General features: G+C 50.6%; 7 protein-coding genes across 9 annotated transcripts; 1 reads left to right on the top strand and 6 right to left on the bottom strand.

The window, feature by feature from the left end:
• Positions 1–505: 505 nt before the first annotated feature.
• Positions 506–7,231, bottom strand: LOC108161915 (putative vitellogenin receptor). Of its 2 annotated transcripts, XM_017296340.2 has the most exons (6): positions 6,684–7,231; positions 6,162–6,578; positions 3,507–6,089; positions 1,314–3,435; positions 1,013–1,255; positions 506–893 (listed from the first exon to the last, which is right to left on the bottom strand). In XM_017296340.2, exons 1-6 carry the CDS (start codon positions 7,093–7,095, stop codon positions 740–742), a joined length of 5,931 nt encoding a protein of 1,976 aa, XP_017151829.1. In that variant the 5' UTR covers positions 7,096–7,231; the 3' UTR covers positions 506–739. The 2 variants fall into 2 exon arrangements, with proteins under 2 accessions (XP_017151829.1, XP_017151821.1); XM_017296332.2 differs by having other exon boundaries at positions 1,013–3,435; positions 6,684–7,230.
• LOC108161948 lies at positions 7,116–8,527 on the bottom strand. Its single transcript, XM_017296394.2, has one exon. The coding sequence runs from the start codon at positions 8,406–8,408 to the stop codon at positions 7,431–7,433; it is 978 nt and encodes a 325-aa protein (XP_017151883.1). The 5' UTR covers positions 8,409–8,527; the 3' UTR covers positions 7,116–7,430.
• Positions 8,528–9,476: 949 nt separating this feature from the next.
• Positions 9,477–10,161, top strand: LOC108161970 (prisilkin-39). The gene is made up of 2 exons (XM_017296432.2): positions 9,477–9,579; positions 9,657–10,161. Exons 1-2 carry the CDS (start codon positions 9,577–9,579, stop codon positions 10,032–10,034), a joined length of 381 nt encoding a protein of 126 aa, XP_017151921.1. The 5' UTR covers positions 9,477–9,576; the 3' UTR covers positions 10,035–10,161.
• A 938-nt stretch (positions 10,162–11,099) lies between these two features.
• On the bottom strand, positions 11,100–12,277 carry LOC108161942 (probable ATP-dependent RNA helicase ddx17). The gene is made up of 2 exons (XM_017296380.2): positions 12,171–12,277; positions 11,100–12,105 (listed from the first exon to the last, which is right to left on the bottom strand). Exons 1-2 carry the CDS (start codon positions 12,252–12,254, stop codon positions 11,212–11,214), a joined length of 978 nt encoding a protein of 325 aa, XP_017151869.1. The 5' UTR covers positions 12,255–12,277; the 3' UTR covers positions 11,100–11,211.
• Positions 12,278–13,776: 1,499 nt separating this feature from the next.
• LOC108161959 lies at positions 13,777–14,517 on the bottom strand. The gene has a single exon (XM_017296421.2). The coding sequence runs from the start codon at positions 14,428–14,430 to the stop codon at positions 14,056–14,058; it is 375 nt and encodes a 124-aa protein (XP_017151910.2). The 5' UTR covers positions 14,431–14,517; the 3' UTR covers positions 13,777–14,055.
• Positions 14,518–15,941: 1,424 nt separating this feature from the next.
• Positions 15,942–17,538, bottom strand: LOC108161934 (cuticle protein). Of its 2 annotated transcripts, XM_033397786.1 has the most exons (3): positions 17,487–17,538; positions 16,984–17,415; positions 15,942–16,932 (listed from the first exon to the last, which is right to left on the bottom strand). In XM_033397786.1, the coding sequence occupies exons 1-3, from the start codon at positions 17,487–17,489 to the stop codon at positions 16,009–16,011; spliced, it is 1,359 nt and encodes a 452-aa protein (XP_033253677.1). In that variant the 5' UTR covers positions 17,490–17,538; the 3' UTR covers positions 15,942–16,008. The 2 variants fall into 2 exon arrangements, with proteins under 2 accessions (XP_033253677.1, XP_017151856.2); XM_017296367.2 differs by having other exon boundaries at positions 15,942–17,415.
• A 750-nt stretch (positions 17,539–18,288) lies between these two features.
• Positions 18,289–18,642, bottom strand: LOC108154124. The gene has a single exon (XM_017284297.1). The coding sequence runs from the start codon at positions 18,640–18,642 to the stop codon at positions 18,289–18,291; it is 354 nt and encodes a 117-aa protein (XP_017139786.1).
• Positions 18,643–18,991: the final 349 nt, after the last annotated feature.

Raw genomic sequence — 18,991 nt, 5'->3', positions numbered from 1 at the left:
AGTTTTTATGCCGGCTAATTTCATTCTCTTGATCCTTTCCTGTTCTTCCTCAGAAAATGATTTACCATGTGGCATTTTTAACTAAAATGCAATTTTTTTTTAAAAATTTGTATTGCTTTGAAGCAATAATGAGTGCTTACGTACAGAATCAATCAGCTTGTCACTTTTACTGAAAAGATGCTAACACTGCGACTCTCAAAACATGAATAGACATGATTGCACATATATCTATTTTCTACGTAGAGCGCGAGCTTGATCTCTTATCTAAGCTAATGGTACCACAAATGGAGTTCAAAGAAGACGAAAACAAGCATCTATTACTTTTTAAGAAAAATTGAAAATAAATTTTGCACATATTGCCATTTTACTAAGGTATAGTCTTTGCTGATACATACTACATACATATTTCGCCAGGGAAACCTCCTTAGCGTTGCTCCGATCGACACAGAAAACCACAATAAAAAGTGTCAGGAAATGCAATAATGCAAGCGAGTGACGCGTGGCGTAGAGATCTTATACTCGTATTGTGTGCGGTTTTATTCACTGGGAATGTACATGATTCGAGCAGATTTTCGATATATCTTATTATAGAATTACGTTTAACATACAAATTGAGGCACACAGAAACACTTAACGCTATAATAAACTATGTTGAATAAATACAAAACAGTGTAGCACTTGGCAGCTAATGAACGAGTTTAAACTAAGAGTAGGATGTCCTCCGGAGCTGGATAGTTGGCTATTTACGGCACAAGTCGTGCATTCGCATCATCGCCGGTGTAGTCTCCCCCGAAATGTCCGTTTGTGAGGGTATCATCGTCATTGTCTGCCACCAGAATGACCGGCACTCCTCCTGCTTTCCGTCCGTTGTCCAGCGTGTATAGTTCGCTTGCCTGCGGACGAGAGAGAGAGTAAAAGAGAGAGAGAGAGAGAGATATAGACGAAAGAGGGGAAGATTAGAATAGGATCAGTGAGGAAGGTCTTGCGAGCACCCCGGCTCTCAACCACTTACTCTGGAGTTTTCGAGTAGCATATCGGTAGCCATGTGGGAGCCGCTGGACGCCTGTTTCGGTCGTAGCAATCTCTGGAGAAAATTCGGCATGCCAAATTGTTGAGCCGCGAACGAAGACGAGGCGCTGGTGGTGCCCGTCTCATTGCTGCTGTGGCTTGACGCCAGCCCATCCATCCCGTTGACGATGGCTTCGTTCCTTTCATGGTCGAGGAACGCTTTGCTGCCGATCGTCGCCAGCGGATTCTGGAAATGGAGGTTAATGTTGAGATCCGTGTGGCCGCGCTGCCGCCACTGATAGTACATGTACCCAAGTCCTGCGGCCAGCGAGCCCATCACCAGCACCAGGAGTGCCATTATCCACCAGTGGAATGTGGACTGCGGCCTCTCCTGCCTACTGGCCCCTACCTCCAGCTCGTTCATGGAGCCATGGGGGCACTGTTCGCCCTCGGCCACCACCTGGTTGCCGCACATGCACTCGTAGCCGTAGTCGGCCAGGATACACATCCCATGGCATTGCGAGTGGTGGCACGGATTGGACGCTGGCATCGGCTGCCTCGATCTTCCGGCCACCACAATATCCTGGGCATTGAGCACATTCAGATTGATGGACTTGCAGATCCGCTCCCCGTACAGGCGACACCGCACCGCCTCCTTGGAGCCAAGATTGACGATGTACGCGTGATTCTCGTAGATGCTCAGCCCCGAGGGCTGTTTCAGGGCATTGGACTTCTGGAGCATCATCTCGGGCCGGCGATGTGGCCCCGTACCGGACCTTGTCCTATAGCTGATCCTCTCGAGGGTGCGGCTGTGCATATCCAGGTAGTAGAGCTGCTGCTGATGCGGATCGAGGGCCAGGGCCGTCATATAGCTGTCTTTTTTGTGCAGCATAAGCTCCTTGTGGCTGCCATCGAGACGGGCCACATGCAGCTCGGCGCTGGCATGCCCAAAGCCCTCCAATCGCATGGCAATGTAGAAGAGTCGCCCATGGTAGCCGTCGATGGCCAGGTGCCTCAGATGCATGTGTGTCTTCACCTGGAGAATGCGGCCGCACATACGGGCCGGGAAACTGCACGCGTAGATCTCCTGCGAGGCACTACCACCGGCCAGGACATACACGTTGCCGGTGGCCCAGTCGACGGCCACTTTGGTGGGCGATGGCACCGCCAGGGCACGCACAATAAAGCGCCGACGCATATCTACCTGATAGACGACACCCTGCTCCTCGCTGGAGAAGTAGCCCATCTGTCGTTCCATGTCCACATCGAAGCCATCGATGCGCGAGTCATTGGCCGACCAGGCCACCTGAAGCATCATCGGCTGCTCGCTGAGATTCCTCACTTCGTTGTAGCTGCTAAAGAGTAGCGTGGCGCCCGCCTGGAGGCTCTTGCAGCTGACCCGATCCTGGCGCAGCATAAAGTCCGCATGGCATTGGCACTGGTAGCCCCCGAGGGTGTTCTCACAGATCTGGGCGCACGGCTGGCCGTCCAGGCACTCGTTTACATCCACACAGCTCCGTTGATCCGTGTCCAGGCGATATCCGTCGAAGCAGGAGCACACAGCACCCGCGGGTGTGGCACGACACTTGTGCTGGCACACAGGACGTCCGCCGCCGGCGGCGGCTCGGCAGGCCTTCGCACATTGCGGCCCCTCGTCGCTGCCATTCTGGCAGTCGGGGAAACTGTTGCACACGCGCGACATGTCCACGCACTCCCCATCCTGACAGTCGAATAGATGGGGACGGCAGGCACGGCTCGCCGTGGTCCAGGGTTTGCTCAGTGTCTGGTTCTGAATCTTGTCGCAGGCCTCTTCATCGCTGCCATCGAGACAGTCTCTGGCGCGGTCGCAGTGGAACTCCTTGCGGATGCACTGCTTCCCGGTGCGGCACTGAAACTCATTTATGCTGCACATATCCCCACAATCGGCCTCGTCCTCGCCGCGCGGGCACTCGGCGGTGCCGTTGCAACGCACTGCCGGATCGAGGCAAAGCTTCAGGTTGCTGGCACACTGATAAAGCAGGGATCCACAGGAGATGTTTGCCTTGGCATGGGACGCTGATCCGCAGTTGAGCTCATCCGAGAGATCGCCACAATCGTTGTGGCCATCGCAGACCAGTCGCCTGTCCAGACACTGTCCCAACAGGCACCGATGCATATCCGGCGGACATCGGCGATGTCCGCACTTGTCGTGCTCGTCTGAGGCATCACTGCAGTCGATCCGGCCATCGCACTCCCAGCTGCCGGCTATGCAGGCCCCATTGCTGCACTGGAACATCCCCTGATCGCAGCTGGCGGGGGAGTCGCACTTGGCCTTGTCCTCGTCCGTGTTGTCGCCGCAATCGTTTTTGCCATCGCACATGAGGCTCTGGTCCACGCACTTGCCATTGTCGCAGGCCAGCTGATGGACGTGGCAGCTCCTGGTTTTGTCTGCGAAAGAGAGAGAGGGAGAGAAGGAGATAAATATGCGGATGGGGAGGGGATTGGCATTCACACTTTACCAAACTGCGAACAATGCTGCTCATCGGAATTGTCGGGGCAGTCCTTGTGGCCATCGCAACGCTTGTCCTTGTCCACGCAGGCTTCGGCATTGTGGCAGGCGAACTGCTTGGGGCCGCACATGACCTTTGGCTTGTGCTTGTGCCCCTCCTCGTCGCAGTCCTGCTCATCGGAACGATCCACACAGTCCTGCCGTCCGTTGCAGCGATGGGCCAGGGTCAGGCACTCGCCGGAACTGCGGCAACGGAACTCACAGTCGAGGGCCTCCAGGCACGACCGATTGCTGGCATCGCGATACACAAAACCCACGGGACAGAGGCAGGTGGCGGCCAGTTGGCCCACGCCCACACAGATGTGCGAGCAGCCGCCGTTCTGATGCTGGCAGGGATGCTGCTGCTGCTGCTGCTGCTCTTCCCTGTCGGTCGAAGGCGGCGCACTGGAGGCCAGAGCAAGACGCCAGGGGGCTGCCACCATGAACATGGAGTGTCCGTTGGTGTCGCCGGAGTCCCGTGTCGGCACCACATCGATCCGCTTGCGGGGACCCATGTTGCTCTTGTGGGCCCAGTAAATGGACGACGATCCCAGTTCGCTCCAAAACAGATCCTGATGCACCAGGGCCAGGCTGTAGGGCCGTCGCAGCTTGCTGCGGAACGTCATCGACTGCGTCTGGCGATAGTCCGTGTAGCTGATCATCCCCATATCGCTGTCCGACCAGTAGAGCGTATGCTGATCGTGATCGGTGGCCATCTTGATGTCGTCATCGCCCAGCTCCTCCTCGAACACATGCGTCGGCGAACCCTTGCCGCTCAGCGGCAGCCTATCGATGTGTGTGTGCCTTCGCGCCTTGAGGGCCACATACAGATACCCCTCAGCGGGCATCACACTCAGTCCAATGGGGGATTCTTGGCCAGCAAAGAAGCGGATGAGCGCCCGGTGTCGGGTGTGAAAGGAGTACAGCTCCACAACGCGACGCTCGGCATCGGACCAGTACAGATTCTGGCTGAGATGATCGAAGGCCAAAGCACTCACATTGCCCAGATTCGAATGGATTAGGGTCCTCAGGCGTCCTTGTCCCAGTCCCGGTTGATACTCCGCAATCATCCGGCGCTCATTGTCCGCTATGATCAGGGTGCCATTGACGCTGTTGTACACCATCTCGCTGATGACAATGTCCAAGGCATGGGAGGCACTCACCACATGCCTGCCAAAGGCCGTGTGCTCGATCTCCAGCAGGAACTGGCCCACGCCCACAAACAGTCGCTGCCTCTTCACCGTCTGCATGCAACGCTGCTGATCGGGCGCCAGTCGCATACCGTCCGGACAGGCGCAGCTGTGGCCGCCCGCCTCTGGTTCGGCCAGGAGGCACAGGTGCGAGCATTTGGCTGTGGCGCAGGCATTGGGAGTCTGCGGCTGCTTGGCCGAATGATAGATATGCACCGCATAGATAGTCCGATCTTTGGCCAGGACACGGTGTTGCTTGCCGGAGTACTTGTGGCAGGCGTGAATGCTCTTGGTGCCCCAGTCCGACCAGTACAGCTGATCCTCGTAAACGGCCAGGCCGTACGGATGCTTCAGCATGCCATCGAGTACGGTGCGACGACCGGTGCCGTCGGGTCGGACCGTCTGGACACTCCCGAGCTTGGCGTCCACCCAGTAGATCCTCTGCTGGTGCATATCCAAGGCGATGCCGTTCGGCCAGTGTATGTTTTCGCTGACAATCGGCGTGGAGCGCGTCCCATCCATGGAGGCGCGCACAATCATGGGCTTTATGCCCCAATCGGTCCAGAACATTTGGCCACGCTGCGGCCACAACGCCAGTCCGCGCGGCTGGTGCACATCTTCCGTTATGAGGACGACACAGTTGAAAGCATCGTGGGAGCAGACTGCAATGTGTCGCATCACATTATCCGAAAAGTAGATGTTCTGCGTGAGCCAGTCAACGGCCAGATCCTCGGGGGCATCGAGGCCGGAGGTGAGCAGGATCTCGGCATGGGTGCCGTCCGCATTGGCCTTGACAATGCTCTCAGCCTCGTTCTGAATGTTGGTCCAGTAGATGTGGCTACCATCGTACGCCACGCCAATCACTTTGCTCAGATTCCCGGCCACCTGGTAGACGTGGTTCCTGCTGCCCAGGTGCATGCCCATGACGTTCATTTGGGTGGTGTAGAGCAGCAGGGGGTGCTCGCTGCCATGCGTGTTCGCCGCTCGACAAGTGCGATTATCCTTGGCCAGCAGGTAGCCAGGATCGCAGCTGCACCGATAGCCGCCGGAGGTGTTCTCACAGCTCTGGCTGCACAGTTCTGACTCGCGCTCCTGGCACTCGTCAATGTCCTCGCATTTGTTCTGGAACTTGGCCAGCCGGAAGCCCGCAGGACAATAGCACTGCGCACCATCGGTGGGCATCATGTGGCAGGTGGCGCCCGCTGGGCACGACTTGGCGCTGCAATCGGGCTTGCTGTTACAGGTCTCGTACTCATCGCTACCATCCGAACAGTCGCTGTGGCCGTCACACACTTTGGCCAGCTCCAGACAATGCTGCTTGTTGCGGCACATGAACTTTCCCATCTCCGGCTGGCAGAGATCCACTAAGTGACAAAACAAATACAGATCCATACGTGAATACAGGACACTCTATACAGTTCCAGTTATCATCTTACCGCAACCATGCTCGTCGCTGCCATCACCACAGTCGTCGACGCCGTCGCAGAGCCACTGCTTTCGCTGCAGGCAGCGACCATTGGGGCAGAGATGACCCTTGCAGCTGGCCTGGGATTCCTTGCAGCCGTCCAGCTCGTCGGAGTTGTCCGCACAGTCTGATTTGCCGTCGCACTGGAACTCGATGGGAATACAGTTGCGATCCCGCTGGCACATGTACTCGCTGGCGCTGCAATTACGCGGCAGCTTGCGGAAGCTGCCAAAGCGCGAGGACATTCCTAAAATGCCAGGGGGACAATTGATTTCGTCCTCACCGTTGGGGCAGTTGTCGATGCCGTTGCATTTTAGTTCTGCTGCCAGGCAGGCTCCATGTGGCTGGGCGCACGGGAACCAATGCGGTTCCCGGCACAGCTTGTAGTCTGCAACGAAATTGAGGTTAGGTAAGGTTGAGCCAATGCCATCGGTGGTGGGATGGGAGGGGAGGGGAGGGGCGAGGTTGGAAAATGGCGTTTGAGCCGCCCTACCGCAATCCAATTCATCTGTGGCATCGGTGCAGTCGCTTCGTGCGTCACACATCTTCGCTTGTAAGATGCAGCTACCGTCTCTGCACTGGAATTGATCTTCATCGCACCGCGTGTTCGCTGGTCCCGACGCGGCGGCAGCAAGCGCACAGAAAATGAGCAGCAACACTGCCAGACGGCACCACCAAAATGGGCGGCGGGACACCTGGGGGAGCCCATGGCCTCCATAACGTTTCCTTCGCACATTATCGGAACTATTGTCGGTGCTCCCGTTCCCGTTGCATACGGTCGTTGTGTGAGAGGTTAGGTTGAGCATTTGCCAATCGCTGGTGATCATGGTGCGTCCACGCCCATATATTTCACTCCGCTGGTGCTGCAAACAGGTGCCTTCTGTGGTCTCCTTCACCACGCACATTCAACACAAACTTAAAACGATTTACTTTTCACACTTTATTCACGTGAGAGAACATACAAAAAACGAAAAAATAAATTCAACAAAAATTGCGGCTTGCAGCTTGGAAGGCCGAAAGCAAATTGAACGAGCAAATTCTTTCCAGCCCGCGGATCACGCCATCATCGTCCAGTCCATGGAACGGACCCGTTAGAATAGTGTGAGCGCTGTAGACGGAAATACCAAATGTTTTGCGTACGGCGTTTTAACATAATCTTAAAGTTACAACATAAGAAATAAACAAATTAACTGATTTTCACATACATATGTATATGTATGGGATTAACTAATTTCCACATCTATGTATGTGGGCGTGGTCCCTGCTGATACTGTCGGAGCATCTCATCGACGACTTGCTGCAATATTTTCGTACCCTCCACCTGGGGCGGCTCCATAATCCTATCCAGCAGCTCCAAACTGAATAGCGGCTGGATTAAATTCCTCTTCATGGCAAACGCCGGCATCTTGATGTCGAACCGACGGCAGCTATACTTTTCCAACACGGGCGGTACGCTAATCTGATTCTCTACGATTACATTGTCGGGCAAATCATCCCAATGGTAATAGTTGGCAAGGTCTTCCTCAGCTCTGGCAGGTATTGAGCCTGGCTTCGGTGTCTTCTTTGCAGTCGTTTTGAATTTGCGTTTCGGGGGTGGTGGTGAAAGTTGACTTTGATTCAACTCGGGCTTGCGTTCGTCCAGTTGGTATTTCTGCTTCCAAGTCAAATACACCATGTGGAGCGATCCGAGCTCTGCGCTCGACAGATCAGTCAGATTATTATAAAGGCTGGACATAACATCCTCTATGACGTCCGTGGCGAAGACGCGTGATTCGGGTATCCATTTCCCCTCCTGCTCCACCTGTTTGATGGTCGGCTTCCTCTTTCGCGATGGACGCGAGGTGGTCGGATCGGTCTCTAGTTGTGACGCCTTATCTGTGTGCTCTGTGTTCAGCCGTTTCAGCTCCGAGGCTGGCACCTTCCTTATGTTTCTTGGAACTGCCTCCGTTCCTTTCTTTTTTCTATTTTTTTCAATTGCCTCTTTCGTTAAGTATAGTGAAACGGCCGCCGGTGCCTCCGCTGCATTCAATCGGATGTACTCTTGGATATCTGATGATTTCATGTTCATAGCAATTAACGGCATGGCCCGTATCGTCCCTGCCGCGGAATTTTCTTTATTTCGCTCTTTCGTTAAGTTTAGTGGAATTTCCGCCGGCATTTCCAGAAATTCTAAAAAGTTTGACGCTGGCTGGTTGCAATATTTTCTCTCTCCCGGCATTTTAAGCGTCCTCTTAATTTTAAGCTTTTTTGCCTACCAGTGTGACCGCGGATTATATACCGTCCGACCCTCCGAAATATACATAATATACTGTTTCATTTTAAAAATATACCGTAAATATACTGACGATTTCAAGTTCTATTTTACATATTCCTCGATTTTGATATTCCGTAGAATATTACTAGCAATGCTATCTAGATCTATCAGCCCTGCCCACATAATTGTATCCTATCGCTGAATAAATTTTCTACACTCTGATCAAAGCTCGATCAGCTGACTCTGCAGATGTGGCAGCGCAGGGTGGGCAGCACTCTTGATAGAAATTGAAATTTAAATTCAAAGGGATTGGATTGCAGAGAAACAAGCAAGCAGCAATTAATCATTTTGCCGTGATGTCATGCACGTCCACTGCCAGTTCACATGACATGTAGACAGCGGAGGCGATTGCAATGCGAAACCGAAACCAAAACCCATCTGCCCCAAACTCAATGACCCATTGCAACAATTAATAACGGTCGGACCCCCTGGTACCTGGGCAGCTTGGGGATTTATGAGCGACGGCATATAAACAAGACCAAAGCGTTTTAGCCGGTGCGACCGCCAGATGTCGTAAAAAAAAAAAACAAAAACCAAAACCAGAAGAGAGCATTTAAAGCAATATATCTAAATTGTACGAGTATAATTAAGGAAAGAGAGCGCAAGCGCAAACGCGACAATGTTTGAAGCTCCAGCGTTTCACACGCCGTTGGGGGCGTGCCTCAGTAATAAAAAAAAACCAACAAAACACCAGCAAAAATACTCCATATGGTACAGTAGACGTGGTTTTCCCATTGCTAACCAATTTGGGGACGGATGACTGTCGTCGTGGGAGACACGACGACAACCACCGAAAAACATGATGAACATTTCTAAGCATTTTGAGCATTTGAGTCTTCTGTCCGGTTAACCGCCCGCCCGCCCGTTCGTTGAGTAATGGGCCATGTCCGCCGACATGCCGGGGCAAGGCGTTAAAATTAGTTGTAAAAAAAATACATATCTGGGTGCATAATATAATTCAGTCTTAGAAGCGTATAAAAAGTAGAGCCAGCAGCAGAATCGGCAACAGTTTTTCAACGGCATCCATTCAGTGCATACAGCCAATCCCTACGAATCCTCTCAAAGCAATACCATGGCAAGTAAAGGACTTCCTTCATTGTGTTCGCAATACCACGGAAAAATCTAAGATTTCTTTGAAACTTCTCCCCACAGAACTCCATCGCTGTGCTCGTCATCGTTGCTGCATCTCTGGCCCTGTGTGACGCCGATGTCTCCCACTTGTCGCGGAGCTATTTGCCCCCCCAGAGCATTGGATACAATGGTGGATACAATGGCTACTCGGGCGGCTATAACACGGGCTACTCCTCGTATCCAACAACGTACTCGACCGGTGGCTACTACTCCGGCTCCGGTTCAACCTATGGCTCTCCTCTGATCTCGTCCAGCTACAAGAGCTATGCGGTGCCACAGTACAATGCCTATGCAGCGCCCTCGCGCACCTATCTGCCGGCGGACACTGGCTACTCCGGGTACTCCGGCTACAATGGTCTGGACACCAAATACGCCAGCAACGGTGGTTATGTCTACTAGATGCACCGCATCCATGGACCAAGAATTGGAGGGCAGGAATCCACTAGCGTTGCAAAACACTCCGAAGAGCATATTAACCTATTTTTTTTCCTGCTATAATAAATAAAAAAAGTTCATCCATTAAAACTTATGTACACAATCGAGAAATTATTATCTCCAAAAAGATTTTAAGATCGCAATAACTCTGTGGGATCTTCGTTTTTTAAATTTAGATCCAACCCCTCGTCGTTCTCAGTTCAACGAGGACGCTAATCATTGAAGAGTCGAGAGATGATCAGCGAGAGGAAGCAGGCAGCAACGATTCGGCATAGAATCTGACGAGCTGTGCCATGAACATGCTGGTAAGATAGCTGTTAGATTATTATGCGAGGAAAATTAGAACTAAAATTGGAAGAGGAAAGGAATTAGTGGTGGATATAATGTGGTAGAGGGAATTAAAATCCGAGCATAAGACCATAAACGGTTCATACAAGGAATAATTTGATCTACAAAGTGGAAGGGACAACGATATATAGTTTCTAGTGAATCTAATAGCAATCGTAAAGTGTATGCGCCTCAACAGATCAGGGCTATCTACGTCACCCTTGATCAAGTTGTGCCTATAAATCACACCAAGCATTTTTCCACGATTAACTAAGGATGGAAGGCCTATAAATATCAATCTTCTAGAGTAAGATGGCATTCTCACACCTGCATCCCAGCTAAGCTAAGGCTAAGGCAAAAAGTAAGAAGTTTTTCTGGACTGATTCTATACGGTCATTTTCAGGAGGGTCTGCAGAGATTCCGTATCCCGTGTTGCGAAGAGACCAACCATATTTCGTGTTCCTTTTTCGGCAAAACAGAGAATACGCGCAATCCTCACGGCTAACGAGTAGAAGCAAAAGCAGGTTAGAACCATCTAATTTAGTGGGCGGGGGCCGTCTTCTATGCATACTATCTGCGGTGGGAGTTCGATGGCAACTCAACGATATGTACATTATGAGTGCGGTGTATCCAAGATCAGAATACTCATTGGATTCTACTTGAACCATAAGGAGTGGCATCCTTGGGAGGAAATGGCGGATAGGCTTATTAAATCAATCACTTTATTTCCATTGATACAAAAAAAAGAAGGAGTTGGATATAATCGTTCGGTAAGTATCTTGCATCCGTACTACTGATTCCATTTGAGATCCGTTTAATGCTTCAGGCGGTATTCATAGCCACCGTTGGAGGCATAGCGAGTGGCTCCGGAGTGGCCATGTCCGTAGCTGCTGCTGCCCGACGAGAAGGACGAGGAGTGGCCTCCAGCTCCATAGCCCGAGCGGGATGCATAGCGAGCCGGTGCCGAGTAGCTGACATGGGAGACAGCTGCTGGGGCGGAATATCCCCCACTCGATCCGTGTGAGTATCCGTGCGAGACGGCTGGCGCGGAGTAGCTTCTGTGGGACACGGCCGGAGCGGAGTAGGACGAGCCAGCACTGGAGTAGCTGCTCTGGGACGCAGCTGGAGCCAAGTACTGTCTGGATGGGGCAGCCACGGGAGCCAAGTACTGTCTGGATGGGGCAGCCACGGGAGCGGAGTAGCTTGTATGGGAGGCAGCAGGCGCCGAGTAGCTGCTGTGGGAGGCAACTGGGGCGGAGTAGCTGCTGTGGGACACGGCCGGAGCGGAGTAGGATGAGCCAGCACTGGAATAGCTGCTGTGGGAGGCGGCTGGGGCGAGGTACTGCCTAGATGGAGCGGCCACAGGTGCGGAGTAGCTAGTGTGGCTGGCGGCCGGAACGGAGTAGCTGCTGCTGTGGGAAACAGCCGGGGCCGAGTAGCTACTGTGCGAAACGGCCGGAGCAGAGTAGCTGCTGCTGTGGGAGACGGCCGCTGGCGCCAGATACTGGCGTGACGGAGCCGCTGCCGCGTGCGATCGGGTCGCATATGTGGCCGAGGGGGCTGCGTAATGGCCGGTGGAGCTGGAGGCTGCCGTGTTGTAGGTGCTGTGGGCATTGGCCTGGGGCGGCAGGTACGAGCTGCCCAAAGGACTGGCCATGGCCAGAGAGGTCACGGCAAGCAACACAGCGGTGCAGGCCACAAAGGAGTGCTGTCAAAGAACGGATGGGATTGAGTCTCTGGTGGATCTGGAGATCTGCTGCATAGAATATTTACCATGATGATTTGACAGATGGTTGGTGGTTGGTAGTTGGGTGCTTCCCGTGAGCTGGGAACTGGAACTGATGCCAGTGGTGGCATGAGCCGACACTTTTATAGAGACACCGAACAAAAGGTGTGTGTGAGTAAAAATCTTAAATCGACGCACAAACAAAAGAGGTGAACCGAGGCAAAAAAGAAAAGATGGATAGATGGAAAGATAGATAGATCCGAAGTACGAGTACGAGTAGAAGCAAAACAATATTAGAACGAAACGAGCCGAACAAAACGGATGGGAATGGCGCTACGACAAGAGCTGATGATTAGAGCTTCGGTGGCCGGCCACTGGATAGTTACACTGTGCAACAAGTTCGGATTCTGATGGTACATACAGATATGCGACTAATCTAATTACAGTTTTTAACAAAAAAACCAGCAACCTGCTCTTTCTCTCTACCAGAAAATCAAATCGAGATTGTAATGATTCGAAATTATTCCATCTAATAAGAAAGCTGAATCGCCGGTTCGAACTGTCCGAACGAAGCGAATACCGAATCCTTCCGAATCGATTCGCTTGCTTGTTCATGCAAGGCTCTGGTACATACATAGATACATATGTGTATATGTATCAGATTAAAAAAATGTTTGTTACTAGTGCCTTAAATATAATACATCTTGTAGCCCTGGGATATAAGACTTCCCTTTAGAGTTTCATTTGGAACTTATCTTACGAGTACATTGGCCCAAAAATTGTGCTGTCCAGTGTTAATGAAGAATGGCGCGATTGGAGGATGTCGTTGAGTCTATTTATTTGAGCGTTTATTTTTAGCCATGTCCATTTCGGAAGTCACCGACGCAGAAGCCTCGAAAGTGTAATTAATGATGCGTTTTATAGCTGGCTGGCTGGCGAGAGTTCGCGAAAGAGCAAAAATACCCAAAGCATCAGCAGCAGCAGACTTTGAGATTCCCGAGATCGTGAACGTGAAACAAGTAATCCAATTCAATCCAATCCAATCGTTAACGGATCGCATCGACTCACAGAGAGCCCCCATGCAGCACTGACACTGACACTGGGCCGACAGCAGCCCGCGTCTAAAGGCGACGATTACTCACAATACACATTAATTATAATAAACACCATACATCGTATATGTACGTATCTGGCCTGGCTTAATGGTCGCCTCTCGGGCCTCTCCTCCCATCATTCTCCATCAGCCGTCAGTTCTCGAAAGCCAATTGTTTATACCTTTTGCGTGAGCTTATATAATTAAAACAGAAGGCTAAGAAGAGATGAACAGCTAAAAAGGGGGAATTAACAGCAAATCCAATAAAAAATATTAACCAAGAAAGAAAGCTTATTTTTAGGCGGATCCGAAGCCTCAAATACTCTGGCTGATTCATCAAGAGATTCGATTGTGCTATACTCGTACATATTATGGATGGGATGGTAATGAAAGCTACTACTAAAAGAACAACTAGGGGGCAATCCACCTGCTTCGCTTCGCTCGCTATTGGGACCTCGACGACGACCAAAAATTTTTTTTATATAATAGAGAAATGTACTTGGGAAGTAATTCGTTTCTAAAGTGTCAAATGGCTATATATTTTGAGAGAAAATCTATAGATTCTAGATCTAAATCGAGGGATACACTATGGACATCTGTGCGCTATAGAGTATCCATTTAAGAGATATAATACTTTACACTTTTCGGCTTTCGTTGTGCGTAATGGAATAATGGTTTTGGGATTGCGATCAGTTCTCTTGTAGCTTCGAAAGTGAATGGATGCCGGGATGCTGGGTTCCCATGCCCCAAAGAAGAATCGATGCAGAAGAGTTGCTTTTGAGTTTGTATTAAAGAACATCGTATCGTATTACTTATGTATACTCGTAACTAGGGGCGGTCTACTCCTTGGCCTGGCTAGTTTTCAGCAAGTCCTTGGCATATGCTACAAAAAGGATGTTGTGCTTGCTGGCTATGGGTTTGCGGCCCTCCTCATCATGCCTCACATGAACGCTCTGCGAGTCAAGGTTAATGCTGCCAACTATCTGTCCCGGCTTGATGTAATAGTTCTGGCCCAACGCGATCGGACGGTGTTCGATGATGCGCTGATAGATCATCGGCTCTGCCTCCTCTTCGATGATGAGTTTCGGTCTGACTGTGGTTGGAACTGCTTCTCCTGCAGCGGCTGCGAGTGGATGTGGCTGTGGCTGGGACAGGACTGGCATCATCGTCGTCAGGCAGATGGAGAGTGCCACAAGGAATCCCATGGAATGCATGACGGTATTGTGTCTTGCCCTCTTATGTAATATGTGTTTTTGCGTCTGCGGGCAATGCCTCAATGCGGTTCTGTTTTCGGTCTGCTGCATTCTTATATATATCCTCAGATGGGATTCTGGTCAGCATTCTGGTGCACCAGGAAGATCACTTGCTCTCTCAGGGCTGCGCCTTTTGTTCAGTTCGCTGTGAACTCTTTTGAGTCTTCGTTTTCATTGTATTTCTTACCTTTTTGTGCGAGTTTTGCATTGTCCGTTTTGGGCATAACAAGTTTTGGACATTAACCCGATTTCGATTTCGCACTAACAGATACTGTTTATATATGATTATGTATATATATATATATATAATGCACACGCGATATCTCCATTCACAGCCAAAAGATGCAAATTTTCAGCTGAATATATGCACATGTATTTGCTGCATACGGGTATATCCAGCCGTATATGGGGGGGCACTTGCCTGACGATAGCCACACACACAGATACTCGAATGGTTTTGGTTTGCTCTGTTTGCGGATTGCTCTTTGAGTTATACGGTTCGATTTGTATAATTAATAAGTTTCTCTAATGGCAAATAAATGTTTGGAAAATGTATTTATTGTTTTTATTTGCTATACTTATGGATATCTAATTAGTTTCGTTGAGGTGTCTATCTATCCATAATGATGTTGAGCCACAGTGGCATAAACTAGGAACGGAATGGATAATTTTATAAGCTCATTTTGAGAAATAAAAAACTATTTATGCTGTTTTTGCAGCTGCAACCCCACTATGATCGGTTGGTGTGCCACGGGATACGGGATTTCCTGCAGACTCTCCTGAGAAGGCATTGAAATATTCAACAGCCAGAAGAAACAAATTTGAATGGAACTTATGTACTTTAAATGCTCGCAGCAATGAGCGACCAGCCGTAGGCTTCGAAGCACTCCAGGGAAACCTGAATTTACTAATAGATTGACGTCGTCACCACATCTGCTCTCTTTCGAGGGTCTATCCGTTTCTCAAACGTGCAGAGCGTATTACGTTCGCTATCTCTTTTTAGCGCTTGTCTCTCCGAGAGCCGAGAGAGCGAGTTGAAACAAAAGGGATGGACCTTCACCACATCGGACGACATCACCTCATAACGTCAACTTATAATATATTGGTCATAGAAGAAATCGGTTGTTGTTCCAGAGTCTTTGGTTGGGATGCGTTAAAGGCCATAAAAGGGCCTACCAGCAGAATTTTGTTGACCATGGACCATCTTCTTAATAGGCATTTAGTCAAGTGTAACAAGTATTTAAGGTTTATACCATTTCAATGGTTTCCATACTGCATAGGACAGAGTCTGCTAGAGTCGGAATCTGGGTGCGTTTCTGGTATGCCCGATTTCCTTATTTCACATTACTTACAAAAAAGTCCCTTCGTTTCTAAACAATCCCGTTGGAGCTTTGCATTCGTAGGAATGATCATACGATTGCTGCCATTTAAACATATTCTACAATTCGGTGAAAAAAAATACGTTGAAAAGCTAGATTATTTGATTTCGATTTATACAAAAAAAAGTGCGCTCATTATGAGAAGATTCGAGTTCAGTGTCTAATAGACATATCCACCGTTGGTGCCGTAGGTGGTGTCGATGCCAGAGTATCCGCTGACCACGGCTGGAGCGCGGTAGGTGGATACGGCAGGCGCCGAGTAGGTGGATACGGCAGGTGCCGAGTAGGTGGACACAGCTGGAGCGGTGTAGGAGGACACGGCTGGGGCTGAGTAGGTCTTCACAACAGCGGGAGCAGTGTAGGAAGTCACGGCTGGCGCGGAGTAGGTCTTCACAACAGCGGGAGCAGTGTAGGAGGTCACGGCTGGGGCTGAGTAGGTCTTCGTGTAAGAAGTCACGGCTGGGGCGGAATAGCTCTTCACCACAGCGGGAGCGGTGTAGGAGGAGACGGCTGGCGCGGAGTAGGTCTTCACAACAGCGGGAGCAGTGTAGGAGGTCACGGCTGGGGCTGAGTAGGTCTTCGTGTAAGAAGTCACGGCTGGGGCGGAATAGCTCTTCACCACAGCGGGAGCGGTGTAGGAGGAGACGGCTGGGGCTGAGTAGGTCTTCACAACAGCGGGAGCAGTGTAGGAGGTCACGGCTGGGGCTGAGTAGGTCTTCGTGTAAGAAGTCACGGCTGGGGCGGAATAGCTTCTCACCACAGCGGGAGCAGTGTAGGAAGTCACGGCTGGCGCGGAGTAGGTCTTCACAACAGCGGGAGCAGTGTAGGAGGTCACGGCTGGGGCTGAGTAGGTCTTCGTGTAAGAAGTCACGGCTGGGGCGGAATAGCTCTTCACCACAGCGGGAGCAGTGTAGGAAGTCACGGCTGGCGCGGAGTAGGTCTTCACAACAGCGGGAGCAGTGTAGGAGGTCACGGCTGGGGCTGAGTAGGTCTTCGTGTAAGAAGTCACGGCTGGGGCGGAATAGCTCCTCACCACAGCGGGAGCAGTGTAGGAAGTCACGGCTGGCGCGGAGTAGGTCTTCACCACAGCGGGAGCAGTGTAGGAAGTCACGGCTGGCGCGGAGTAGGTCTTCACAACAGCGGGAGCAGTGTAGGAAGTCACGGCTGGGGGCGTGTAGGTCTTCGTGTAGGAAGTCACAGCTGGGGCAGAGTAGGTCTTGGTCACCACGGGGGCGGAGTACGAGGCAGCAGCAACAGCGGCGGGCTGGTCGTAGGTCTCCTCAGCGGCGGTCTCGGCGTAGGACTCGGCAGGAGCGGCATACGACTCGCTGTTGTAAGTGGCGGCAGGAGCGACATACGACTCGCTGTCGTCTGTGGAAGATGCGGCTTCCGCTGGGGCGGAGTAGGACTCCGAGGCAAAGGAGGCGGACTCGGCGGGAGCCGACTGGTAGGACTCGTAGCTGGTAGAGGCGGCGCCAGAGCGGGGCGGCAGGTAGGTGTTGCTCAGGTGGCTGACATCGGCCGAGGCCAGGGCCACGAGGGCGAGCGAGAGGATGGCGAAGAGTTGCTGGGGAAGAGTCGCAGAGAAGCTCCGGTTAGGAGAGGACCGTGGACGGGAAGAGTGCTGCTGGGGCTTACCATGTTACTGGGACCGAAGACGGGAGATTACTAGCTGAATGTCACAGATCTGAAGATATTTATAGGCGAAATTTTAACCAACTTGATATACGAATGTCAAAAGGCGCCTGGACCGAGAACCAGAACAAATGCGAGAGGTTTGTGAATACAAAAGACCATAAACTATATCGCCTATACTCAGGCACACATACATACATACCTGTCCCATGGCTTCTATTTGCCATATGTATACCCGAAAATAAAAGAGAAATAATAATAATGAAACATTTCGTCTGAATTAAGTTTCCATTCTCCTCCGCTGGCGATGACTCGACAAGCTCATTAGCCGCCCATAATATTCCATATTCTGTCCGAATTCTGTAGGAGAGAGAGGAGCGAGACGCGGCCAAAGTCGAAGAAATTGTATAACTCGTTACTGGAGAAGAGTCCCAAGTCCCCCCCATTCATAAGTCGGCTCCCGTCACTTACTCATCTCGGGGCCATCCGCCCATCCAATCATCCATCAAAACGAAAGCAAAAGCACACAATATTGAACGGTTGAGTAATTTATCATTTTTAGGGAATTACCTTTGTGGCAATGTCTTTGAAAGGCGTTCAAAGTGCACGGAGTATCCGTGGTATCCGAGTCCAACCCCTTCCCCATGGGAAAAACCCCTGATATAGCCAACCACATTAGTCCCATAGTTATAGCTTATTTAATAATTGTAATTAATTAATTCATAAAATAATAAATTGCCTTTTTTATGCCCCAATATTTCAATCAGTACTTCCCAGGCCACAGCCTGCTATAGGCGCAGCCCTTTTATATTTTATTCTTCTTCAAGTGGGCCATCAGAGTGAAGAGCAAGGAGTCAATGGCATTGGGACAGCCCAACGCCAGCTTTTCAAGATCTCTAAGGGACACGCCCATGTGAAGTTTTCGTAAGACCCGCTGATTGAAGATTTGCCAGTTCAAAAAGTTCAACGGCAGGCTAATGCACGGCGAGTAGCTAATAAGGTCATCAAGTCCTGGTTGGATCCTATTGAAAATCCTTGCCACCTGCAGTGCGTCGCAGAAGTCCTTTTCATCGCGATAGGTAAGCGGGATATGGTTGAGCTGAAGCCAACCATCCAAAGCCCCGCGCTCTTCATCGCTCAAGTCTCGGATAATGGCCATTTGGGATTTACAATTAGAGAACCAGGAAACTGAGTTTATTTTTATAAATTTAGAAAATTGAGTAATCTTGTTGCTTTGCGGGTTTGTTTGATTGCGAATCGAAAGCAACCGTGATGAAGGAAAAAGTGCAAAAATATCCAAAACAAAGTCAGGTACAGGAGATCCAGCAGGACTACGGCAGCCACGCCACAGCCGCCAGAACTAACAAAGCTCGTTATTCGTTACTCGTTATGCATTCCTAATATATGTACATATATTAAAGGTATTCGCAGTTCTTGAAATGGAATATTTTTCAAAGAATAAGTCCTTCTTTTTTATTGGAAAACAGGTTGTAAAAAAAAGAATTGTA

This window comes from Drosophila miranda, chromosome XL, assembly GCF_003369915.1.
Source record: "Drosophila miranda strain MSH22 chromosome XL, D.miranda_PacBio2.1, whole genome shotgun sequence".
NCBI lineage: Eukaryota > Metazoa > Arthropoda > Insecta > Diptera > Drosophilidae > Drosophila > Drosophila miranda.
This window is presented reverse-complemented; position numbering and strand designations above follow the sequence as displayed.

Coding starts and splice junctions, on each gene's coding strand:
- LOC108161915 (XM_017296332.2), bottom strand. CDS start 7,095: ATGTGCGTGGTGAAGGAGACCACAGAAGGCACCTGTTTGCAGCACCAG. Junction 6,579..6,683: donor CACAGATGAATTGGATTGCG/GTAGGGCGGCTC, acceptor ATTTCGTTGCAG/ACTACAAGCTGTGCCGGGAA. Junction 6,090..6,161: donor CAGCGACGAGCATGGTTGCG/GTAAGATGATAA, acceptor TTTGTCACTTAG/TGGATCTCTGCCAGCCGGAG.
- LOC108161948 (XM_017296394.2), bottom strand. CDS start 8,408: ATGCCGGGAGAGAGAAAATATTGCAACCAGCCAGCGTCAAACTTTTTA.
- LOC108161942 (XM_017296380.2), bottom strand. CDS start 12,254: ATGCCACCACTGGCATCAGTTCCAGTTCCCAGCTCACGGGAAGCACCC. Junction 12,106..12,170: donor CCATCTGTCAAATCATCATG/GTAAATATTCTA, acceptor GTTCTTTGACAG/CACTCCTTTGTGGCCTGCAC.
- LOC108161959 (XM_017296421.2), bottom strand. CDS start 14,430: ATGCATTCCATGGGATTCCTTGTGGCACTCTCCATCTGCCTGACGACG.
- LOC108154124 (XM_017284297.1), bottom strand. CDS start 18,642: ATGGCCATTATCCGAGACTTGAGCGATGAAGAGCGCGGGGCTTTGGAT.